This window comes from Galeopterus variegatus, unplaced genomic scaffold (assembly GCF_000696425.1).
Source record: "Galeopterus variegatus unplaced genomic scaffold, G_variegatus-3.0.2 Scaffold404, whole genome shotgun sequence".
Classification (NCBI taxonomy): Eukaryota; Metazoa; Chordata; class Mammalia; order Dermoptera; family Cynocephalidae; genus Galeopterus; species Galeopterus variegatus.
This window is the reverse complement of record NW_007726515.1, coordinates 25,957-52,825: the sequence shown is the minus strand read 5'-3', so window position 1 is coordinate 52,825 and position 26,869 is coordinate 25,957. Positions and strand designations below refer to the sequence as shown.

At 40.8% G+C, this 26,869-nt stretch overlaps 1 protein-coding gene across 1 annotated transcript in view; it reads right to left on the bottom strand.

The window, feature by feature from the left end:
- The window catches only part of AK5 (adenylate kinase 5), a 75,737-nt gene extending 69,630 nt beyond the window's left edge, over positions 1 to 6,107 (bottom strand). The window contains exons 1-2 of the mRNA XM_008568358.1: positions 6,068 to 6,107; positions 1,652 to 1,696 (exon numbers count right to left, since the gene is read on the bottom strand). Coding sequence (XP_008566580.1) covers positions 1,652 to 1,691 — 40 coding nt within the window. The 5' untranslated portion in view covers positions 1,692 to 1,696; positions 6,068 to 6,107. The remainder of the gene's footprint in view (positions 1 to 1,651; positions 1,697 to 6,067) is intronic.
- Between the last annotated feature and the right edge of the window lie 20,762 nt (positions 6,108 to 26,869).

Sequence of the window (26,869 nt, the reverse complement as noted above, 5' to 3'; positions counted from 1 at the left end):
CTTGGCCAAACCCCTTAATTTCTCTGGGCCTCAGTTTCCACATCTGAGAATGAGAGGTTTACTCAGAGATTTCCAAGGAAGCATCCTGACTTTGGCTTACGAGATTCTAAGTTTATCTGGTTATATTTCTGTGGTGCTGACAGCCATTCTTCCCCCACTCATTGAGGAGAAGAAGATTTTTTCATTATTTCTGAATATAAATATTTATTTTCTGAAAAATGTGCAGGTAGCTGTATTAATTTTTTTATTTACTTGCATGATGAGAGGAAAAAATACTAACATTTGAGAGACGCTTTGAAAATACATGTGCTTTTCTGTACATTTTTAACTGCTGCCCAACTAGTCCCACTTATTTCCATGAGGAAAAATGGACATCGGCCTCTCACACTCATTGACTATGGGATCTTGGATAAGTTCCTTAACCTTCCTGGGTTTCAGTTTTTTCGTCTATGTAATAGATATGGAATAGGAATACAATACCAACCTATAGGATTGTGTAAGGATTAAATGAGATAACTGGAGCATAGCAGGTGCTCAGAAAATGTTGGTTAGCTCCAAATATGTGTGTGTGTGTGTGTGTGTGTGTGTGTGTATTTAATGCACCAAACATTTATTTAAGTTTTCTCATTTTCTCCACCCGACTCTGGGGAAGGTTTCAATTGTTCCCCATTTTACAGTGGAGAAGTTCAGTCGCACAGAGAGTACACCCATTTTCCAGAGTCACACATCTGGTAAGAAGCAGGAATGGGATTCCATCCCTCTCCTTCCCTTAGAGGACCCAAGCAACCTCCCTTTTAGAAGACAGGCTTCCAGGGCTTGAGAAATGGTCAGATGACAGTCCCCTGCTATTGTGGCCCACAGGTTGTCACTTGACAACCCTGATGAAGATGAGAAAGGAGATGAAATCTGTCCTTTGTGCCAAGAGACCTGGGTGTAGGGCCACAGGAGCTGGCTGATCCCTGAAGTGGAGAGTGGGCTCGGGCAGAAGCTCAGGCTTGTGAAGACTAGGAAAGTGACATTTACTGGCTTATTACAAAGGACACAAATGAACAGCCGAATGGAAGAGCTGCATAGGGTGAGGTATGGGGGAAGGGGTGCGGAGCTTCCATGTCCTCTCTGGGTGTGCCACCCTTCAGGAACCCCTACGTGTGCAGCCATCCAGAAGCCCCCACAAATGCATATTATCCCACAATTAACTTATCAATGAGCTTCACTGTACTAGGGCGCAGAACAAATTAGATTGTTTTTACCATTAGCTGGGTAGAATACAAGGTATGGCTATTGAAGCATATTTGAATATGTGGTCACTGATGCATTTAGTTCAGGAAGGAGAGCATCAGTGTTCAAACAGAAAAGGAGTATGTTAGATTTTAACAGACGGCATCCTCTCACCCTTGTAACGTACTTTATTATCATAGAGCTAAACTCAGGGGTTTGATGTTTCTTAGAGTCCTCCTTTTTCTATGCTGAGAAGATATAATGCCAAAAGCAATATAAAAATGTGTAAATGAAAGCAACAATCTGGAAACCTTTGGGGTGTTATTTTGACCAAAGGACAAGATTTCAAAAAAGAGTGAGAAATTAATAGTCTTTCACTATCAAAGTGTTATTATTAGCAATTGTATTAGAAAATTTGAGGGCTATTACTCACCAATCATGAAAATAATTTTACACTTCCTCAAATCTTCCATGAAGCCTTTAAAATAAGAATAATTTAAGTTATTGGCAAAACATACTATATTGAAGCCCTGGTTTTATTCATGTTATGTAAAACCCCAAATCTTGTAGTTTTATTTGATAAGCTTGAAATTGAGCAAACGTGTTAATAGGCTGCAATTAACAGGCACTGATAACCATTTTACCTTATTAATAGGCTGCAATTAACAGGCACTGATAACCATTTCACCTTTATTCTCAGACCAAGGTAATATATTTTCATTTTAACATGTACCATCAATTTTGGGTGGTAAAACTGATGTCACTAAATAGCATAAATCACAAAGAAAGCTATTTTTTAAAATTATTTAAAACACTTTCTAAGTATCTCAGTTTGGTGTTACTTAAATTTTTAGACATCTGCAAATCTCCCTTTCAATAAAGAGGGGTTAAAACCCAAGTAGAGTATCTGGAAGATCATATTTAAAAAAATACTTTCTATTTACAACGAATAATGCCACCTCCCATTTAAGGTAGTATATAAAATTTCCTTTTAAAATAAATGTATTTAAGTAACCTCAGTGAGTCAATTACAGAAAAATATTAAGTAGATAATATACAGTATAGGTAGTATTGAGATAGAGTAAAGATCAGGATGGTGGTAAGCAAGTATTAAATTTTGGGATACACTGTTTTAAGGCAAAGGAATGATTTATGGTAGGAATTTTAAGCAAAATGTGAAACTCTCTGGGGTTTGTGGTGTAGTAGGGAGTCCTGGGGAGAAGATAAGAGCTACATTTCTGGTCCTGTTACCAAGTGGCTCGACTTGGCAAGTGACCTCCTTTCCTTGGGTCTCAGTTATTCCGACTGTAAAATGAATGGGTTGGACCCAATGATCTTTAATGCCTCTTTTGGTTCAAATACTGATGATTCTGTGGTTCCCATAAATGAATGGGTCACCTGAGGAAGTGGACTTCTTTGTCCCTCAGCTAAAGTTATGATGTTATTATTGTCATACGTTTCAGGTATCTTCCTAAATAAACTATGATTATAAGAGATACCAGGTGAGGGTGAGGTCACTTGAAGTGATGACTACAACTGAAAACCAGAATTGGGAACAGCTCTGTGAACTCAGAGTCTCTGGGCTCAGAAAATGCTAATGTTTACTGCTTGAATCTGGAAGCAGGGGATCCTCAAGTTAAAAAAAAAAATAGAGCAAGGGCCCCAGGGACAAGAGAAACAGCACTCCCACCTAAAACTATTTCAGAGAGGAGTTGAGATGAGCAATCTCCCTTGCTTTAAGATCCTAAGATTATATTTATGAAGATAAGACTTCATATGCACTCGATTCCAACCAACTACACGTGAGTTAACATGCTGCTTACTCAACTGTGCCGGCACAGGGTCAGGTTTCTGCCCTGGAGGCAGAGTTTTAAGGTGGGTAAAGACTGCAGCTGCAGGCTAGCTCAGGATGCTGTGCAGTTCAGAGCTGGAATCTGCACAAGCCACATAGGCAGGTACTGCTCCAACCTAGAGGCCCATCCTAAGCAAATGAGGATGGTGCAAAGCTTAGGATGCAGGTCCTTCTAGGGTCAGAGAATCTCACCAGGTCAAATTCCATCCTTGGACTGCTAATTTTTCAGCAGCATGAGAGTGGGGTGGTGGGGTGGTAGGCTGATTCCATGAACAAGAACTATGCTGGTTTCCAGAAAGGTTTCTTTGATGTGCTTAGACAAAGGCCAGGCAAAGATTCTGTGGGTGGCTGTGGATGGTGTGGGCTGTGGTTAACAATTGTCAACATTCAAAGTTAAGTTTTTGGAGCACCATGCTGACCAAATGAATGCATCTGAGGCTGGATGCTTCCCTTAAACAGATGCAAGTGTTGATAGAAAAATGGAAGATAATTGTGAACAATTTCTCATTCTTGTTAATGCCTATGCTAAGGGAGATGCTTTTCAAACTGCAAGACAGTTGAGTAGACATTAATATATTATGATGTAGGATGAAAAATTTACATGGAGTTTTATAGTAAAGACACTAGAGTTCAAAGGCATTTGGTGTTTTTTGTTGGAACCCCAGCCTCTTGGATGTGCATTCTAGATCCTGGGCTGCTGAGGTTCCTAGAGAAGCCCTCTAAGCAGGGAGAACCCAGGGGAGAGGCGTGTTACTGGATGGAGTCAGCCCCTGACTTCCTAGTCTAGGTGGCACTCTGGGATCTTTTCTGGCTCTGGCAGCGGCTGCTATCACTATCCCTCTGGGTATGAGTTGACTAAAATGATGGGGGATGTGATTACTTGGAGAGGTCATAGGTTTTTTACTTCCCATCTTGATGGTAAAATTATAATTTTTACACTTAAGATGAACTGATAGTACTGTGGCTTACACTTCACATATTATGTAGATGACAACTACTTTTAAAAATTTAGCATAATTTATTTATAAGTAAGTTAAACATCATTTTAACTTGTTTATAAAACTTTATAAAACAGTTTTAAAACTTATTTTTTAGTGGAATTGGGATGGTTCATTTATATAAACAATGCTAAATTTTTACAGGAATCCTCTATTAGCTGAGTGAAGGCCCCAACTCTACCAGAGAGAGAGAGAGAGAGAGAGAAAGAGAGAGAGAGAAAGAGAATGGGTCATGAAGAATTGGGTTGGGGACAAAGAAGGGAGGAAGAGCTGGAAGCATAGGAAAGAAGTGAGTTGGGGGGTCTTTGGAACCATATGGTATTCATATGGAAAGATGAAATTTTTTGTTCTTTTTAGTTAAACAGATGCTCTAATCTCTTTACAGGGTAGCCCATGGTCACTGGAAAAATCTTATATTGTCTGGAGTTTTCTATTAAAGGTGGATACACTGGTGTTCCTAACATGTGGGACTAGATGGTCCTTTCCTATTCTCCAGCTTGCTAGTTTATTTTTATGAAGATGAGCAATTTCTAATCTATTTGGAATCCAGGAAAGTGACCAGGGTTATTATTATTCTATTTTTGTATGGTTGTATTCTATTTAAGTTTTTAAAAGTTATTTTTTTAACTAATCACGGTACATTTATACAATGTAGTCATTACAAATTAACTTTATAGAGAGTTTTTAATAATATGGGAACATGCTTCTGACATGTAGAAAAAATTTGGAGATAATATTTCTATATACACATGTATTCTCAACTATGTAAAAACAGACATACAGACAACACACTGTAATGCAATATACTAGAATGTTACACTGTGATTATTTACAGGTCATAAGGTTTTAGATGACTTTTATTTTCTACCTTAAAAAGTTTCCACAGTGAGTATGTGTTAATTTTATAACCAGGAAAAATGGAAAATTTATTCAGGCCATCAATCATCCCCTATCCAGTTGAGACCAAGTTGATTATTTGCACTTAGCTAAGCGACAGCTGAGTTATGGCTCATGTTTATGGGCCTTGCCCCATGAATCACAATGATGTCATTTGGTGACTGCAATTTTCAAACACTGCTACTGCCATTATCATCAAATGACACTTTATCTGCTACCTCATGCTCAACGATCAGTGCAGGATTAGAGCTGGGGTTATGTAGAAAGCCAGATCACTTACTTGTGTGTGTACACAGTCAATACTATAAACATATTTCCATGAATCGTAATCATAACAACTGTTATTACAGAGTGGGAACATGAAAAGGTGTTTTATCTAAGACAATCATAAACTATCTTTTTTGGACAGTACTGAATTCAATAATTTTAGATCGTAATCATCACAACTGTTATTACAGAGTGGGAACGTGAAAATGTGTTTTATCTAAGACAATCATAAACTATCTTTTTTGGACAGTACTGAATTCAATAATTTTATTTATTTTTAGTTACATGAATAGCTAATTGTGGGTGGATTTTTAGTTTTTGCAAGACTTTTAATATGACAAAAATGACAAAACAGTATAATCCTGGTGTATGTTAGGTCGGGTCCCAAAGGAACACTGCAGAATAGTAACTACTATGCAGGAAAAAGAGTTTTGTGTTCCAGTTAAGTGTGAAGAATGTGGAATTAAAGTTAGCTCTCTTTACTGCAGGTCTTCTGGGAGCCTTACTCTGCTATAGATGTGAATCTTCCAATGGGGATCCAATTTTGAATATTTCCCAAACATATTTGACCAGAACATCCTCTTTTCATTGAGCATCTGGGGAGTCATGTTCTCTGGGCAGTTAGGAAATGCATCTCTTAGTAATGCATACCTTTGGCTCTTTACATAGACCAAGAGGGGAGAGATCCAAAGTTCCACTCTTAGTCATGTTCCCTGGCTAAGGGAAAAGTGCGTGCTGTTGGCATTATATTGTCTCTTAGGTGGTGTTTAATAAAAAAGGCATGCTCAAAGCTACTAAAATGACAACTTTAAACTGATGAGTAAAGGAAACTCACCTCCCACGGTGTCTTCTCCAAATACATTTAACTGGTCATCACCCTGTTAAAAAAAAGTCACAATATTAGGTGATAATGCTAACTAACAGGTATTGTGCTAACCCCCTTTCCAACATTAATATACTTAAACGTCCAAACAAATCTATGAGGGAGGATCTTCCAAACAATTTTATGAGGAAACGGAGAATTCTGGAAGTTAAGTTGCTGAAGGTCACACAGAAGTAAGGGACAGAACACAGATTTAAACCTGGGCCATCTGTCTCCAGAGTCCATGCTCTCTTAACTGGTACAGTACCCCACCTGCCTCATTTTCTTGGTGCATAAGCTATCTGTGGACAGAAAAGCTGACTTCAAGAAGACAAAACCCTTCAGTATCAGAAGCTTACTAGTAAGGGTAGTCACAGCTGTTTTATGAATACCTCCATAATTTAAACTGGGACTTGGCAAACTTTTTTTGTAAAGAGCCAGATAGTAAAATATTTTCAGCATTGTGGACCATGCGAGTACGGTCTCTGTTGCAACTGTTTAAACACTGGCCATAGTTTGCCAATTCCTGAACCAAAGCATGAAATAAGGGAAGTTGGAATGACCAGCTTTTGTTGATGCTTGACTTTGGTCTCTGTTGCAACTGTTTAAACACTGGCCATAGTTTGCCAATCCCTGAACCAAAGCATGAAATAAGGGAAGTTGGAATGACCAGCTTTTGTTGATGCTTGACTTTAAATTTTCATTTTATTTTTTAATTAAACAGATGCTCCATTTTCCTTACAGAGTAGCCCATGGTGGTTGGGAAAAATTCAGAAAAAAATTTTCTACAACGGCATTTGGTAAGAATACTCATTCCCACCTACCTCTTCATCTATCTTATTTTCCCACTCTCTCACCTTTATAGGTAACCACTTATAGAAGCTTCTTTCCATTTACACAAAAACGATTTCCAGATATCCAGGGATACACTTCAATATAAATATATATTCTATGACCTCCATTCCTATACGAAAGCAGCATACTTTTATTATACATGCATATGTGTTTATGATTGATATAATACTATTCTATAATATACTGTTCTTCCACTTGCCTTTTCACTTATTAATATATCCTGGAGAACTTTCCGTATTATTGGGAAAATAGAATAGTTTAATCAGGCCCTCTCACCTCGGGTTCAGTTGGGTGTGGTGCAGCACATTCTTTGTAAACAAATTGTGTATGGGGGTGGATTTGGTGCATGTGTGTGCCAATGTATCTTTTTAGTTTTGTTGCTATTGTATGTTTGAGAGTTGGTGAAGCAGTGCTGGCCGGCAGAGAGCTCGCATCTAAAAAGAGAGCATGTTTACTTTGCTGGCAGCTGCTCAGTTTTTCTTCGGAGTTTGTTGGTAGCAGTTGAGTTTCTGAGTTTCTCTTTTAATTGCCTAGCTCTGAGATGTGTGTGTACTGAATAAAGACTCTTCTTTCTTCAACCAAGACTCCGAGGACCTTTCTTCCAGTTACCTAGCTTGTAGACCTGTGTGTGAAGGTTTTGTGACCCAGCCTGAACAATGGGATTGAAGGGTTTGTGAGCTCCAGTCCCAGCCCTGGCTCTACACATCTGTATAGAATGTTCTTGGTATAGAATGTTCTCGGTTGCACAGTATTCTACTGTGCAGACAGTACCATATTTTTTTTTTTAACTAGGCCTTTATTGATAGACCTTTGAGTTGTTCCCAATCTTTGACTATTCTTGGAAAAGTGGCACAGTGAATAAATTCACATGTCATTTCATACATATACTCCTGTAGGATAAATTCTGAGAGGGGAGACTGCATGGTCAAAGAGTAAATGTATTTGTAATTTTGACAGATTTTTGCCAAAATGCTCCACATAGAGGTTGTACCATTTTGCAGGGACAGCCTCTGGCTAGTGCTTTACACCAGCCTCTTGTCTCTAATTCACTTAGATGAGGGGTCAGTTAAATGAGGCTGTCTGGTTGCATTAATGCTCCCTCAAGTAAACTGCCATGAAAGCACTTTGTTTAAAGACAGAGCCTTGCCATTCTTTTTAAAACACATGACTTCAGGGCAACTTTACTGCTTGTCTTCTCAGATTTGCCTGTGTATCCAGAGCTATTCCAGGTGAGAGAAGAGCTTTTAATGGAGTGGTCATTCAGGGACACATTTACATTAATTATTCCCCTTCTGTGAGCAGAAAAAACATCAGTTATTCCTCAGTGAGCCTCCCCATCACTTCCCTTGTGCATTTCAGAGCTGGGAGTATAGGGATCACCTAATCCAACCCTGCCACGCCCCTTTCCCATTATAGAGACTAGGAAACTGATGTTTAGAGAGGTCATGTGAGGGGCCCATGCCATGTCATCATGTCCTTAGTGAGGTCAGGGATGGGATGAGAACTATGTCTTTTACCATGTTGCGTGGCACCTATAGATTTTGTGCCATCAGTGTAGCTACCATGACGGATGCTGTTGGTGTCCCACAGCCCATCTGCCTGGGGCTCCCATCCCCCACTGTCACTAAGGGCTCATAGCAGTCTGGGCCCTGCCTCAAGCTGGTAGGACTCTGTGGTGCAAGCTGTGCCCCAGAGCTCCCCACAGGATCAGGATGAGGCTAGGATGGAGCCAGGACCACATCTTTGCTTGGCTCTCACCCCCGCCCTCTCCTGCTTTTCTCTCCCCAATCACACACTAGCACAAGAATCCCCGCCCGACTCAGGCTCTGCTTCCAGGGAAGCTGACCTAAGACAGGGACCTATCTGAAGCAATTAATATGTTTGCCTGAGATGCAGTGGCATAGGAAGAGGCTCAGTAGTGTTTGCAGGAAAAGGATTGTTTAACCAGAACTGCTTATTGTTTGTCAAACAGCTATTGAATATGACCAGATAAGGTTGAGAGGAAACCACTGACTCCTCTCCCTTGATTTTTAATATTATTGTTAGATTACTAGACTTACACCCACCTTAAGGCTAAGCTGTATCAGATCTTTCTCATATGTGGCTATCATGTTTCAGGAGTCTGATCATGGTTAATCTGAATTCATAAAACAATGCACCACATTATAAAAGGGCTTATCTGACTTCTATCTGCCTTCTCGAGTCTGACCTGATTTTGGCTATAGCTCTTATGCACAGCCTCCTGTTCTGTTTGCCCTCATGCTTTGAATGCACCCCTGCTTTCTTTCCATTAATTTGTTGATAGTGAACAGGTTGCTGGGGCACAGATGCAACAACGGTCCTCAGCTCTGAGCCAGGAATGCAGTGAACTGACAGGAGAGCCCAGGTGAGTGGGATGTCTGATTGGAGGATATTATTTTCCAGTGACTCTCAATAAACCTCATGGTTCCAATAGGAATCTTTAGTAAATGAAAATTAATCTGGCATCTCATCTTACACACACACACACACAGGGGTGAATGGCAAACACTTCTGCTTTTGGTGAAAAAGGTGCCAAACACCCCCTGGAGGCACTAAATCTTGTTTCTTTTCAAATGCTGGGTGTATTCTGCATGAAAGGCTTTAATTGCAGAACATCAGTTGGACAAGGAGCAAAAGGCTGTATCCTTATTCAGGAGACATCTGATAAGGCGGTTCTGCCTGGCTGCTTTGAAGCTTCATCCTCAGTGAGGCATAATTTGTGAAAACTCAACCCACTAACACCGAGTTCCACTCTCAGTGCCTGTGGGTGCTTCTTCCTGCCTGGCTGCTTTGAAGCTTCATCCTCAGTGAGGCATTATTTGTGAAAACTCAACCCACTAACACCGAGTTCCACTCTCAGTGCCTGTGGGTGCTTCTTCGTGTTACAGCCTTTGACTATGTTGATGTTCCATCTGGTTAGCTCTTTGTCACCTTAAGTCTGAATTATGGAGTTAGGCTTTGTGTGTACAATGAGACATAAGTGACTTTCCACAGTATTAAACTAGGTTTTGGGGGCATGAAGTGGGATACTAAATCTCCTGAACTGACAAAGAGAGATAGTATAAATATAGGCACAGATTTTATGTAGATGCCATTTATGACTCACAAATATGGAGCCAAGACACAGCCTACAATGCTGAGATTAATACCAGTAAAGGTGGGGAATGCTGCTGCAAACCCACTAATAGAAATAAACAAATTCATGTTGCTATATCCTTTTGATGCTATATATTGGATAATACGTTGGTAACTGATGGGGAGAAATCTAAATCCTGTTGAAGGGACACGTTCAGAACCTCAAGGTAGGATTAGTGGCTTTACGGGAAACTGCAGATTTGTACCACAGATTTTTTTGGTCCCTATCCCTCTCCAGTTAACCCAGAACCACAGGAGAGCAAAAGCACCCCACATTCAACTTAATTTCCTTGTGTGGTTTTGGAGACAAAAACCTACTTGCGTTTGCAAGGCTGGATTCTGGTAGTATCATTTGTAGGAAGAGGAACTAATTTGTGTGTGTATGTGTTTTTCTTTAGGATCAGAGCACCTATCATTACCAACTTAAGATAGGGATGTCTGGTCACTCCCAATTCCTGGAATCAGTAAATTTTAGGTGGGGGAGATCAAAATAGAACAACTTAGCATCACAGATGGGTTCACTAATTTTATGAAACTACGTTCTTCAACCTGTTTTGATTACAGCGTACTGTGTATTCCTAGTTAAAGACCCAATTTCCTGTAGCACCGTCACAAGCAGATCACATCACAATAAGAAGCTGACATTTAAATAGTGCTTTACAGCTCTGAACGTGTGTTTGTAAATATGACCTCACTTGATCCTGACTGCAACCCTGTGGATGAGGAATGGTGTAACTGAGGTCTGTGGAGCCACTGGATGGGAATGCACCTGAGCTTGCAATGTCCTGAGGGGTGGGCTGAGCACTGGACGGAAATGCACCTGAGCTTGCAATGTCCTGAGGGGTGGGCTGAGCCCTGGACTCTGCTCTCTGATACCTCTGCTTTCTCAGCAGCGTCCTCCTGCTGTTATCAGAGATGTGGATCATGTGTCAAGACAGTCCTACTGTCTTTCCTTTAATTAGACAGTTTTAATTTTAAAAAATACTTTTGGAGACCACAAAACTAAAGCTCTCCTGAAAAGGAGAAAGAACTAGTAGGTCATTTGGGGGGTGTCTTTCTAGTTCGTAGTAATTTGTGTTAACCAGTGTGTGTGTTTCACAGTAAAAAGTGTGTATAGCTTCAGATGGAATTATGAGAGAGACCTACTTAACAACAAAATGTTACAGCTGAGATTAATTTATTGCCCTAGAATTCACAAGCAAATGTTGCACAAAAGGCTATTTCTTTCTCTGATACTGAGCACTGGAAAAAACTTCAAAATGCAAAAAAAAAAAAAAGAGAGAGATTTTAAAGATAACCCCCAGTTTCTGAGACACTGTGATCATGAAATGCTAACAGGTGAGCATTTTCCTAGATTTCTATTTAAATAGGCCTAGTGACTTGCCTTTGGTTACAAGAAGTAACAGCAGGGCGATAGAGATGGGGGTGGGACACAAAAATATCCTGTAGTTCTTGGAAGGGTTCACTTCATTGAGGAGCAGAATCTTAATAGTATAAGAGAATAATTTAAAAAGAACAACCAAAAGGATACCAAGATATTTCCCCATCTTGTAACCTGAAAATGAATTTTTTGGATTCTTTCCTGACACCTATTTAAAAGCAAAACACTTCACACACAAACAATTTTAAAAGTGATTACTGTAACCATTATTTAGGCAGTATTTAGAATGTTTTCAATATGGACAATCTCACCTGATCTTAGAAAAACACTAGTAGGAAGGCACGTTTGATATTTTCCAGTTTTTAGATGAGAAAACTCAGGCTCATAAAGTTTATGTGACTTGCGCAGGATGCCCAGCAGGGTCGGCTTCCTGATTCCCAAGCCCAAGTTCTGCCTCACTCCTGCTGCTCCAGGTGGAGTGAGATGACACGTCTGTGTCTGAAGTGCAGGAGGACAGAATAGAGTGAGCCGGGAGGGATGTCCTTATAAACGTGCCTGGTGTCATCTGAGTAGAAATGAAGATGCATTTACTTGCTAAAAAAGGGACTGAAGCTGGATCATGCGTAATGATTTGAAAGTGAATTTTTCAAGTGTTTCTGGTAAACTGTGAGTAAAGTTTTGAAATCTCTTGGATTTTTCACCAGGAGAATACTGGAAAATAGAAACAAAACTACATTTTATTAGAAGGGAGATGGGAGACTGGTCCTTGAGACATGCTTTGAGTGTTTATAGTTCTTTTCTAAAGCATGTTTTCATTTAAAGTAATGGGCAATTTGGAAAAAAAATATGGAAGTGGTATGCAATCTAGTTACCCCCAAGAATTTATTCTGCAGCAAGTCCCATTTCTCATTCACTGAAGTATACACAATTAGAGGTCTGCTTGCTGTGGAAGTGCTTATATAATTGAGTAAACAGGAATGAAAGAAATAGTGGATGCTAGGTTAACCTTTTTCCAGTCTTATTAAATTGCAGGTTTTCTACATGAACTGTTTAAACAGTGGTTTACAGATCTAGTTCTCTAGGAGGAATGGTATTTTTCTTCTTTTATGTACAATATAAAGTGCTGGTGTCTCTAATAAGAATTTTTTTTTTTTTTGAGACCGGCTGCACCGCGCTCAGCCAGTGAGTGCTGTGAGTGCACCGGTCATCCCTATATAGGATCCGAACCCGCGGCGGGAGCACTGCTGCACTCCCAGTGCTGCACTCTCCCGAGTGCGCCACGGGCTCGGCCCTCTAATAAGAAATTTTAAAGAAAAAAATTTTCTCTCTTTTTCTATAAGTTCCTGTTTTCACCATCGCAAAAATGTGTCCAATTCAACTCACTGCTGGAAGATAATGAAAGAAACACTTCGCTCTTGTCTTCATATGCCAAATGTAGCCCCATTGTTAAGAAGGGCTTTGTTAGGCTGGTGGTTTAAGGGAAGGGGCAAAGTTCCCATTCTGATTTCTTCTCGTTTAAAGTGAACATGGGCCATGAATTCATATCTGACTAGAATTTTACCAGAGACAGTTATTTGGCCTTTACCTCCTTATTTTCTGATTCCTTGTAAAACAGAAACAAAATGGCAAAGCTTAGCTTCAACCACTGAAAATTACAGAGTGTACTGTCCTGTCTCTAGTACTTTTGTTAGGTGTCATACACATGTAAAGGCCCCATATATATTAGATATATCTCTATATAGATATATATCTCTATCTCAAAATGGAAAATCAGATGAACTATTAAAAGAAAACACATTATATGTGTTCATGTTTTTCAGGGAGAAAAAACACCACCCAGAGGCGTCACCCTTTGTCCCACCACCTCTCTTGCAGAGGAAGTAAGATGGGGGAAGGAAGGTCTGGGTGACGGGAGCAAGTGGACGGCTCACAGAACTTGGACAAGCCCTCCCCAATTCCTTTTCCTCCTCAGCTCTTCTGCTCATCGCAGGTGTACCCTCATGCTTTCTCTGCAGCTGGAACTACTTGATTGTCGCCGTCATTGATGCAACAGACAGCTTTCCAGGCATCACTCGTAAATCTACAGTCCAGCTCTGACCTGGCCCCTGCCCTCCCACTTCCATTATTCTTCATTGTGACTGTCTGTGTGCAATTCCTTGAGGGTCTAGAGGGTAAGGCTGAGTGGGGTGTGTGACACGGTTAGTTAGTAGCCATGGGAGGAACGTAGAGCCAAGGAGGAACTAAAGACGACATCCAGGTTGGAGTTAGGAATCAGAGACAAGTCAAAAGAAGCATTTGTCCCACTAGAAACAAGCTCTAGGCCTGAGGTGATGGGGCTTTAGCCAGAATCTGCACGTCTGAGGAAGGGGTCAGGAGGAAGAGCCTGGCGAGGCTGCTGAGCAGCTGCTACCTACAACTCGTATAAAGTACATGCTGTTTTGCCCAAGCTGGTTAAGATAAGCTCTACATGAGATAAATGAGTCAATTAATTTTCCCAGACTCTGACCCTCCTGCCTCTTTCTTACAAGGACCCTTGTGATTACATTGGGTGCACCTGGATAATCCAGGATGCCCTCCTCATCTCAGGATCCTTAACTTGGTCACATCTGCAAAGTCCCTTTCGCCATGTGAGGAAACATTCACAGGTTCCAAGGATTAGGAATGTGGACAGATTTGGGGGAGGGTGCTTAATTTGTTTAATTTGGCTTCTAGACCCCCACGTATTATGTTTGCCCAGCCTGGAATGCCTCCTCCTTTGCCCCGAGTTTGTTCACATTCTGCCCTTTCTTCCATCTCCCTTCCTCCTTGAACCTCTGCCAATCACTGCTCCCTCCCCAAACTGCCATTTGGCACAGAGCCTAAGTGGGTGGTAATAACAGCAACAAGAGCAGGTAACATTTTGGAGCATTTGCTATGTGCCAGGCACAGTGCTAAGCACTTTGTGTAGACGACCTCATTTAATTAGATTGCTATTTAACTCCTATGTGTAGGATTCACTTTTCCAATAGCCCCCTCGAAGATAGGGCCGTCTTTCCTCTTTTTGCATCCCAATGACTAACAGAGAGATGTGCTAAGTAAAGATTTGAAAATGATGAAGACAATATGATAGTTCCCCCTCCCCCAAATTTGGTAAGAATAGTCATATAGAAGATACAATTATTATAGTTCCCTAGGAGGGAGAAGGGCAGAAATAATATAAGGAAGAAAGCTCTAAATATCTAATGTCTATAGATGTCAAGTCCTGGAAGTGTTGAGTTGGAAGAGGTCCCAGCATCAGAGGTATTCAAGCAGAGGCAGAATAACTGTCGCAGGGAAGAGATTCTTAGACTTTGTAAGAGGTGAGACAAGACATTTCCAATACTGAGATTCTACTGTTCATTCAACAATTCTACAAATATTTATTGAGCTCTGCAGTAGAGAGAATAATAGCCTCCTCTCCCAAATCTGTCCACACGCTAATCCTTGGGACCTATGAATGTTACCTTTCATGAAGAGATTCTTAGACTTTGTAAGAGGTGAGACTAGACATTTCCAATACTGAGATTCTACTGTTCATTCAACAATTCTACAAATATTTATTGAGCTCTGCAGTAGAGAGAATAACAGCCTCCTCTCCCAAATCTGTCCACACGCTAATCCTTGGGACCTATGAATGTTACCTTTCATGGCACAAAGAACTTTGCAGATGTGACCAAGTTAAGGATCTTGAAATGGGGAGATCATTCTGGATTATCTGGGTGGGCCCAATGTAATCACAAGGGTCCTTGTAAGAGAGAGTAGGAGGATCAGAGTCAGAGAAGGGCATGTGACGAAGGAAGCAGAGGTCAGATTGATGCCACTGACGAAAGGGGACACAAGCCGAGAAATGTGGGCAACCTCTGGAACCTGGAAAAGGCAAGGAAATGGATTTTCCCCTAGAGCCTCCAGAAGAGATGCAGTCTTCCTGACACCTTGATCTTATCCCAATGAAACCCATTTTGGACTTTTGACTTACAGAACTGTAAGAGAATAAATTTGTGCTATTTATTTATCAACTGTACATTTTTAAGGGGTACAATTTTTGTTTCAATACACGCATGTATTGTATATGTGCTATTTTTACCCACAAGTTTGTGGTAATTTGTTACAGCAGCAAAAGGAGATGCATACAAGCTTCTACTATGTGCTAGGAACTGTTCTACGTGCTGGGAATGTAATACTGAACAAACGGTTTTGACTCATTTAGTATATCTGGTATTTGAGTGTGCTGAACCAAAGGTTTACAAATGATTTTTATCCATGGAAGCTTTTATTCAAACAGAATCTCGTAAGGAAGCCTACTATCTAAAGCAGATAAGAAGGGAACTAGCATTGATGAAGGCAGAGTGAGAGGTCCCAGAGCCCTGCCAGGGCCATGCCTTCTGCCTTCCTCGCTAACTCCTCCGGCAGGCACTCTCAGCTGCCTGCTCAGTAGCCTTCCTCCATCCTTCTTTTCTTTCAGGCAGAGTCCACCTCCCTCTTTGGATGCTGAAAATGACTGATACTTTCTTTCCCATCCTCCTTTGCATGATGGACATGCATTTGTGACCAAATCTGGGCCAAGAGGATATGAAAAGGAATATTTTGGGGGGCTTTGGAAGAAGGATGTTTTCTCTGTTAAAGAAGACACACACAGGGAGAATTAGCCTTGCTCTCCCATTCCAGTTTTGCAAGGGGTTGCATGAGATGTCACATTTGGAGCCAACACCTCCCCCTTGCAACCATGGAGGGAGGCATTGCTTATTCACTAAGAAGGGCAGAGGGAAAAGAGGGAAACTGCCTGGGCCCTGTGTGACCTTGTGTTACTGCTGGACTAACCCAGGGGCCATCTACCTTTGGACTGTGATTAAGGGAGAAAATGACATTTTTAATTGTTTACAACAATTTTAATTAGGTTACTTGCAGGTGTGTGCAAAGTCACTGAATCCTATTGAACTTATTTACAATTGCAAAATCGTTTCTTGGGTGAGTGGTGCAAATACATAGAGTTTCATTTTTTTGCATATATTTAAAAGGCACTTACCACTAATCTAATAAACAGGTTATTAAGGGTTAAAAATATTTAAAATCATAATCTAAAATCAGCATATTTTTAGAGCTTTTGGAGGACTCTAATTTGGTATTCTCCTACGAATCTGGCTGCTGTACAAGACCTGACAATGTTCAGTGCTCCTACAGAGCGTGTGCACGTGCTGGAACTGGCAATCTCACAATTTTCAGGCTGCTTTGTTGCTGCTTTTCTTGCTTTTTCATGGTTGATTATGATTACTTTCTCTTCATCATTATCAATTTAATTTGTTGTGTGCTGTTTACTTAATGCCACCCCATGTGGCAATACTTCCTTTGTATTGACAATATATAGGGATAGGCTCTAACACCTGCAAGTTCCAAGGTTCATAGATGAACCTCCATACTACTCCAGCTACAGAAGATACGTTTCTAACCAGTCCCAAGGTGTGGGTGCAATAAAGGCCAGGGCTGTTGCAGAATTAGTTCTTGGGGAGGAAAATGCAAAAGGTGAAGTGAATGGGCAGTCAATACAATAAAAAAAAAGCATTTCAGTGCATTCTAAACTCATGTTGCTATCATCTTATTACATTGGTTATAATAACAATAACTGTATTTACTATTATCTCATTTTATTTGCTCACTGCAGCAGCCTACTGAAGGTGTTATCATCCCCATTTTATATATTTTAAGCTGCATGTTAGGGTTAAGGAATATAATTCAGTCACAGAGCTAGAAAGTATATGAGCTGGAGTTTGAACTTATGTCTGTTTGTCTGATTCCAAAACCTGGGCACCAACTTTTAAAAATATAGCTCCTAAATGTGCCATTAAAATAAGAAAATTCAAAATCACAAAGACAAGTTATGAGGATTGGGTTGTATTTGTGTTCATAAGGTGTGTTTTCCCTACAAATTCAAAACTACATTGGAATTGCCACATACGGACTAAGCTATTTGTCAAATAAATGTTTTCTATTGACAATAGTTTTTACCTATGCATATTGACCCTACAAAGACACTGAAATTAAATTTCCACCCTGTGCCTTCAATATGTTTTGTCTGCTATTTTTTCATGCATGCAGTAGGTAGTCAAGGGTTGCTGGCAAAGGGAAATATCACTTATTGAACTCCTGCCAGGCACTGCAGCAGATGCTCGCTCAGCTATCTCATTATTTTCATGCTAACACCATCAGGTAGGCTTTACTATCCTTCATTAGTATGTGAGAAAAATAAGGTGATGAATATTTTTCTTTATAGTTTTACCTACCTTCTTAGGGAAAGGGAAAAGGCATATTGGTGGTTAAAAAAATTTTGATGCTTGTCCTTTTCTGCACCATTTGTACCAAACTGTCTGTGGTAGGTCAATGGCAACTGTGGCCTCAGATTTTCACCCTTCCCTGCATTCTTGCCCCTGCAATGTCATTTTGCAGATCCTCTCATCCAGAGGGGAGTATTTTTCCTTACCTTTTAATCTGTTCCAGTCTTGTACCTCGCTGCTCAGCCAAAAATGAAGAAGAGGTGATGGTGTGCTAGTTCTAAGGCTACATTTCAACAACCTTGCATGCTTCCATGTCCTCCCTTGGGCCCCTGCCACTGCCGTGAGGACCAACCTGAGCCAGCCTGCTTGAGGATGAGAGACCACGTGGAGCAGAGTTGGAGTCATCCCAGCTGAGGCCATCCCTGACCAGTTAGTCCCTGGCTCACCCAGCAGCTGACCACGTGTCAGTTAGGGTTGTATTAGAGAAACAGGACTAGGTGTCTCTTTAGGTCTATGTCCATATTTATGGAATCTACTGCAAGAAATTGGCTTACACAATTGTGGGGGCTGGTTTGGCAAATCTAAATCCATAGGGCAGATTGGCAGGCTGGAAATTCTTGGGCAGGAGCTGACGCTGATGGCCATATGCAAAATTTCCTCTTTCTCAGGGAAACTTCTGTTTTGCTCTGATGGCCTTTCAACTGATTAGATGCAAGTGAGTTGAGATCAGCCAAGCCCAGCATTGATCAGTGGAACTGCTCAATCAACCCCAGTGTTTCAAGAAAAATAAGAAATGGATGTTGTTTTAAGCTACTAAGTTCCAGACGGCGACATAGAAACAGTTAATTGAATACACGGCACTTCTTATTTTGAAACAATATTTCAAAATCCTTTAGCCCAAGGACTTTTGCCCTTTCTATTTTAACTCTGCTATAATTTTCCCGAGACAATGTTTTAGACAGCTACTAGGGCGGCTTCTAGAGTGACCTAGCCTAGCTGTGTGCCTCCTGGAGATACACTGTACTGAAAAGCCAGCCTTTACACCTCTTTTTTGTCTGAACATCTCAGCACAAAGCTCCAAATGAGGTAAAGAGAAACATTCTACTGTCTTTTGAAAAGACTTTGGCAAGGAGTATTTGGGAATACTTAAAGGCAAGATGACATCATCTGGAAAAACACACATTCAAGCCACTACCAAAACACAAACAGAGGCAGGAGCCAAGGAAACCTGCCTGCTCTTTTCTTCTTCTGAAAGTCCCTCACAAGTAATTCTGTACAGAAAAAAGAAACAGCTGCCAAAAGCAAAAATAAAAGAGGCTCAGGTAAGGTGAGTAAACGTGACAGTTAACCCTTAAAAGCTGGGACATTCAAAATGGAAGGCTGGACCCCTGCCGCTGAGGGAAGGCAGCCCTTTCTCCCTGGCCGGAAGCCAGAAGCCTGTCCCTGAGGCACGGCTGCCATGTACAGCTCTGCAGTTGTGCACTGAGCAAATGATCTTGGCCAAGGGGCTGAGTAGGGACTAAATCCTCTCACCAGAGTGCATGTGTCCCCACAGATGTGTCTGTCTAGAGGAGGGTCTTTTTCTAATTTGTACAAAGGTACCATATGAGCTAGCCATAGCCTGCCTTGAGAAAAAGTTTATCAATTTTTTCCATATCAAATATTTGGAAAACAAAAGAAAGAGAGTATGGGGGAAAAAACCAAATTAGAGTTTACAGCTTTTGCAAATGCCACTTCCATGCTATCAGTCAGACGCAGCGACCACCCCACCCCACAACAGTTCGAATAGACATGCGCACTATATTTATAAGACTAGGGACCGCCAGACCAACACCGCCTCGGGCCAGTCCTATAAGGCCCCCTTTGACCCAATCCCAGCACTGAAACCTCTTCTATGTAACCATTCTGGAGATGCCGCTGCTGCTCTTTGCCTCCTTCGCTGACTCATAACAGAGGAACCACCGTTCCTTTCCTACTTGCACGATGACACTGTTGTGAGGCCAGGATGAGGTATGAACAGAAAGGGATGCTATGAATGCAGGGAGGGCTCACTGTTTATGAAACCACTCTGCCCTGGAAGAGGCACAGGACGCACCTGTCTCCCGAGACACACCTTATGAGTTCGGAGTGGTCTTGTTCTGCGAAGTTGCAGAACATGAAACTTTAAGGGACAATGGATATGTTCTAAAGGCTAGAATAAATTCCTCTCCTCGATGCCTCTTCATATCTTTTCTTTGTATGTACTCAAATAAAGAATTAAAAGCCCTGAAGAGGAGTAAATATGGAGATTATACCATGGATCTGGCACATTAGTATTTATTTTAGAATAACCGTATGTGAACTAGGTGATCTATAAAATAATTCTTTTTCGCTGAAAATAATTTTTACTTTTCACAAAAGCACATTTATAAATCATCAGCCTGGACTTCCAAAGTGTTTTCCTTGCTGTTGTTCTACTCATTACCAAGGAGCAGGCCCTCCATAGAACAGCAGTCTACGGGGTGGAAAGAGGGATTCTCATTGCTGTGAAATGCTCATATGCTCACTGTTGTGAATATGTTCACGAAAACCCTGGGAAGGAGGAATCAGGAGCCCCCACTTCATAAGGAAGGAAACTGAGGTTCAGGGGGTGGGGGACATGTAATGCGACATCCAGCATCACATCATTGGAATGTAAGAGAGCTGATGCCTTAACCCAGGGGATTGGACTCCAAAGACTACCCATGAATGAATAAATGAGGACACTTGCTATCATTTTCTATGCAAGTGTGTATTAGTACATATTGCAGGAGAATTACTATGTGTTGCATGTCCACATGTAAGTTAATGTGGTCCCACAGAAGCCACTGTGTTTTCTTCAAATGCCAACTTCTTATACTATTATATGGTACTTTATACTAAAGAATATCTTCTTTTCATTTTTATTTCATTGCAATGCAGTTTGGTATGTTGGAAAAAGCACAGGACTCCTAAAAACCTGTGTTTGGATCCAAGCTCTGCTGCGTGCTCTTGGTAATGTGAGTGAGGCCTCTATTCCACACCAAGGGCCCATTCTGTCAGGCACCGTGCCTGGGCTGAGTGGCGGGCAGACAGACATGGTCCCTGTGCTCACCGAGCTTGGTGTCCAGTTGAGGAGACATATTAATCATATAAGTAAATGTATATTAAATAGGGATTTATATAAAACACAGGGTTCTAGGAAAATCAAAATAGGAGGTGAGCTGGACTGGGGTTGGGGAGTAGATGCTAACTTGGCCAACCCGGGAAAGGAAGGGTAGAGCAGCGTGTCCCAGGAAGAGCACCCAGCTGATGCAAAGGCCTGAGGGAGGAGCAGCACACCTCAGAGCAGCCGGAGGCAGCCAGGCCAGGCTGGGCTCAGAGAGCTGGGAGGATAGTGCGCTGAGGCATCGGGCAGACCCTCACAGGCCACCGGGAGGGGCTCAGGTTTTACCCCAGGAGCAATGGGAAGAGAGACACTGGAGGGCCGCAAGCTGGAAAGTGACACAATTGCTTTTGTGTTTTTATAAAGATCACTCTAGAGTCTGTGCAGAGCATGGATTGGAGGTTTGCTTCTGTCTGCAGGGGAGAGTACAATGGCCACTCCAGGTGTTGCTAAGAGGAAATGAGATGATTAAAAGTGTTTTGTGAACAGTAAATTCTTGACAAATGTAGGTAGGGTGCTGTTATTATATCCTTTGCTACTTAACACATCAAGGCAGGAGCTATGATTCATGTCTTCAGAAAAGTCATGTCTCTTGTTTAAGGTTATAAATAAGTTGGGGTCAAATCCAGTGCTAGAACCCACCCACGATTCCCACCTTCTCTTCTGATACAGGCTCCACTGCTCCGCCTTACAATCCAGTGGAAGCTGGATGTAAGCCAGTGTTAACAAAGAACATTCTGAGGTGAAATCTGAGGGCCATGTTTCCTAATCATGAATGACAGCTCTAGCATTCAGCCCAGCACGCAGTTGGGGAACAGGACATGCTTGTTAAAATGCAGAGTGAGGAAATGCAGTCTTAGAAAAGCCTTGGGGAAAGTAACTCACCGAACATATTACTTTCTTTTTTTTTTTTCTGAAAAGAACGTTGAGCTCAAGAGCAACTATAGTATATTTCTTCATTTTTTTTTTTTTTACTTAATTGAGCAGTTGCCACGGCAACTCAAGAGCAGACTACTCATTGCCTTCAATGAATTGCAGATACACATTTTTCATCTACTGAATGTTGCAGTGAGCATTTAAAAAAGATAATCTTGAGCTGCTGCTTTTTTTCTGGCCTGATATCAGCACTCTTTTTTCTACAAGACCCTGAAGTAGCAGCACTTCACTTTCATGAATGAGAAAAATATATCTTGGGGAGAGACGGTTTGGAAATTTCATCAGGATTCAGACCTGCCAGGCAGCCAACAACATTCAGATAGCACAGTGTGCAGAACAGGCACAGGAGAAGCAGAGAAGGAAGGGAAGAGGTGGCTGCCTCTCTCCAGGAGCCACCACACATCGAGCGCCTCTTTCTTGGCAAAGAGCTCGCAGAGTCGCCTTTGAAATTTAATCCTGAAATTAGAGGGATGAAACATCCTTGCGTATCCGCTCTCCCTTGTTCTCCTAAATCTCTCTCCTCTCTTTATTCCCTCTGCTTCTGCTCTGGCTCCACCCCCATAATTTCTTTCTGCCTGAATCATAAAAATACCCTCCTGTCTAGCCTCCCTGAAACCAGTCTCTCCACTTCAGTCTATTTTCCACTTGAGTAACAGCATTATGCTTCTAAAATGCAGAGCCAATGGTGTCTCCCTGCTCCAAGGCTGCCAGAGACTTCCTACCACTTCAGCTTGCAAAGCCCTTTCAGACCTGGGCCAGCCCATCTCTCCAGGCTCACCCAGGTCACTGTCTGCTCCATAAGTCCTTCTGGCTGTCCCTCAATATGCACTGTCATTTATTTAGCCCACCTAGAATTTTTTATCTTTTATACTATTTATCTTTTATATCATTTATTTATCTTTACCTAGAATGACCTGCCTAGCTACCTCTTCAACTCCTCCTATTAAAAGACTAATTTTAAGATTGAACTCGAGTCACTCTCCTTCTTCCCATTGGAATCAGTCCGCCCTCACCAGTGTTCTTAAAAAGCATGTCGTCTCTCTGTAATGGTGCATGTCACTTCATACTCTGTCATATATTAGAGCTAGTCGTGCATTTTATTCATCTTTTCATCTTTTATAGTGCCTTGATCATAGAAGGCAGAGTAAAGTGGCCTCTGCCTTCATTAACCCATAGCACCTCTATAGTTTCTCAACATACTGGACACCTACTGGACTCCCCCCACCCACCCCCGGCCTCCCCCTATAATGTGATCCTGGCCACAGGTGATTGGATCAGGACTGCACCCGAACCAAGCTCGGACAATTAACATCCTCCCTTAGGAATTCAGACTGAGAGAGACTGGCCTCCCTGCTGGCTGGACAGTTGGTAGATACTTTTACCACTATGTGATTGTAAGTACCAAAAGAAACAGACCTGCAAAGAGAGAAAAATGAGGCAATGCATAGAGGGAAGTGTGAGAAAATAATCCAACTGATTCATTTTCAGAAATAATTCTGGCCCAGCCCGAAAGTTGTCTGACTGGCCCAGCCCATTCCTGGGGGAGGTCGCTGAATAGATAAAGTTCTCCTTGAGATGGCAATGAGTTACCAGTCCTTAATTATTTACCTCAAATGCATAAAGTTCTCCTTGAGATGGTAATAAGTTACCAGTCCTTTATTGTTTTCTTCATTATCTAATGTTTCTCGTTTCACAGGGTTTCTGGGGGCCTTTTTTGCAGGCTTGTCCTGAGCCCTCAGACAAAGAAATTTCTTACAAGGGGGTAATAAATCAGTGTCATCTTAGACGTCATCTGAGAAGATTGTGCACCCCGACCGATGAGGAGGTGGGGGCAGGGTCTTGCACACTAGGGAATAAATTACTCGCTACAGTCCTTTTCCGTGTGCCTGCCTGTAAGACACCCGAAACTTGCATGGCCGTAATTAAAGTCTCGCTTCACTGTACCTCGTGTCTCCGTGTCCATCCTTTGGCCTTGGATGGGTGAAGGCATTTCTCACAGGACGCAGACGTACAATGGAGGTTACATTTTTATCTTTTTGTGAGAGGCCCCCAAAGCTTTATAACATATTTACCTTTTTGCTGAAGCTAGCTTAAACAGGTTTTTGTGATTTGCAATGGAATGTTTCTGTAACTGCTTGTCTTTCCCAGGACACTGAGATCTTTGAAAGCAAAGGCTAAGTAGATCTTAAGTCTTGTAATCCCAGAAACTGGCATAGTGCCTCACATTTAGTAAATGTTCAATATGTGCTTGTTGAATCAATGTATGGACATTTTCTTGAATCAAATGAGAGGATGTACAAAAGCCATAAAACACTCAATCAGTGTGGACCAAACTTATTATTATGAGACTAACTGTGCTGAGCTCTGCTTCTTTACTCCTTCCTCCCCACAGGAGAAGAAGGGAATGTTTTAGGGACTTCTCAATTGTTCAGAAGTCAGGTAGGAAGGAGTGGGGGTGCTAATTATTGGGTCCCCCTCAAACATTAGGAGGGAAGAAGTTCCCCCTTCCAGCTTCTGTAACTTATATATCTTATTTGAAATACTTTATTAACTCACACCCAACTAATCCATGTTTATGACAGTCCCATCAAAATCTGAATGCTTTGCACACCATCAAGAGGATTTGATGCTAAATTGCAAATAAGGCAGCAGGGACATAATTAAACTAATTAAGAGAATAAATTTTAAGATAACCTTAAACACTGCAAAAGTTCTAGTTTATGCAGAATTGATACAATTACTTTTCTACATGAAATGAGGATTCAGATATCAGCAATAATTATCTTCTTAGCCTATCTCAAGAATATTTTCAATGAACCCAGTTTTATTATTTTAAAGCACAGAAAATAATATTACTGTATTTATTGAATATGATATTGAAATTAAGGCTTAGGAAACCTACAAAATACTAGAATTATTGTGTTTTTTTCTACTTTTACACAGCTATTCAAAAATAATAGTGAGGAAGAATATGTATTAATATTGAAAGATATTTACAACATATTATTATGTGAATAGATAGGTAACTAAATGGCAGGTATACTTTGATCCCATTTTTATAAATGTATATCTATACAAAAATTTATAATAAAAATTAAAATGTTAATATGTTAAGTAGCTTAAACTTGGGTGCATGGCTATAGATGCTTTTCCTTTTAAATATCTATATTTTGTAATTTCTGTAAAATGAACAAATATTGCTTAAGTTAAAAAAAAACAAAAAAACGGAAAAATCAGGACTCACAACTCATCTATCCATCCATCCATGCAACAAATATTTGTTAAGCACCTGCAATGTGCCTGGCCTAGTTAACTGAGATCAAGTCAGTGAAAGTGTTCCTTGTCCCGATTGTCTTCTTCTATGGAAGCCGTAATGCTAAAAGTTTGTGATGTGGATAACAAAGACCATCTGCTGTCTTGTCTATGACTTTTGAATAGGATAAGAGCTTGTGGAAAAATAGAAAATATTTTTAGAGAGCAGAAAGTCAGAACTGCTTTTCTAAAGACTACTGTTTGTCTTCCCACAAAGAAAACTTTCTATTCTTCAAATAATGCTCCTAGAACATTTTGACTGCCCCTCTGAATCATTTTAAGCCAAGTTGAAAATGTAGGGCATTCTCAGGATTGACAAATTAACTTCCAAAAAACAGTGGAGATTATGTTTCTTTTGTTTTTACTGGGGCCAGTGTCCTGAACAAACATGTGTGTTCTAATCTTAATCTGGGTTTAATTACAGATCCCTGTTTAGAGGAAGAAAGAGTGGGTTTATATACAAACATCATTCTTTTTCTGTCTTGCTTTGTATATTTCCTGTGGCATTTACTATTTTTCTAAATGCTCTTCATTTGATTCCTCTTTTGCAATGAAGCTAGCAGTAATATAATCTCTTATCTTCACCTATGCTTATGTTGTGACTATGGTGACCCATTCTGTAAAGTCTGAATCACTTTATTAGCATCCATTGAACACAGTCCCTGTAGTTGAAAATGTTCTTCATTTTTGTCTTGATGACTCCTTTAATAATGAAATTTGTATTCTTGGCAAGTTCTAGAACTTGTCATATCTCTGAGAAACTAGATGTACCTTGAAGTGATCACTCTGCTTATTGTAAGACCATAAGATCTAGAGCCTGAATAGGTTTCACTGAATGTCAGTGTTTCCCCCTGGTTCTTGCATTATACCAGATTAAAGATCATAAATCCTATTTCTCTAAAAATATGATAAAATATATTTTAATGATTCAGAAGTCACAGATATTTAAGAAACTATTTCCTAGTTTAAGAAACTCGAGAAAAATTTGAACAGTATCTCCTCTTCCTGCTCGCTTCTCTAATTCCTTTAATTAGTACTGACAATAATGAAAGCCACCATTTACTGAGACCCTACTATGTGCCAGATAGTATGCTAGCTGCTGTGGATACAGAGGTGAACAAGACAGTGCTTGATAAGTATTCATTAAATCTGTCGTTCTCTTGGACCATCAGCATCACCTGGGAACTTGTTAGAAAAGCAAATTCTCAGACTTCACACTTCAGATCTACTGAATCAGAAACTGTAGGGGTGGGGCCCACCAGACTGTGTTTTAATCAGTGCTGCTAGATGATTCTGAAGGTCCTTCAAGCGTGAGAAGCACTGCGTTAAAGACAGTGGTTTCCGCCTTTGTAGGTCTTCTAGTCTACTGGGGTAGTGGTGGGGCGGAGCATACAAAGAAGTAAACAGGCCAAAACGTGCTGCAGTGGGGGAAGTACAGAACACTTGGAGAACTTTAACAGGCTGGATAGACAAGCAGGGGCCTAATCATCTAGGAAATTGTAATCCAGGTACAGAGTTTGAAATTAATGTTAAGGGCAGTGAGAAGCCATTAAAGGGTTTTTAAAAAGGAGATGATAAAAATTAGATCTATTTTTAATAAGATTCTTTATATCTTATTCTTTAATAAGATTCTGGGGTTCTTTAGAGAAAGGGAATAGGATACGTGTGGAAGATAAAGGCCCCAGGTC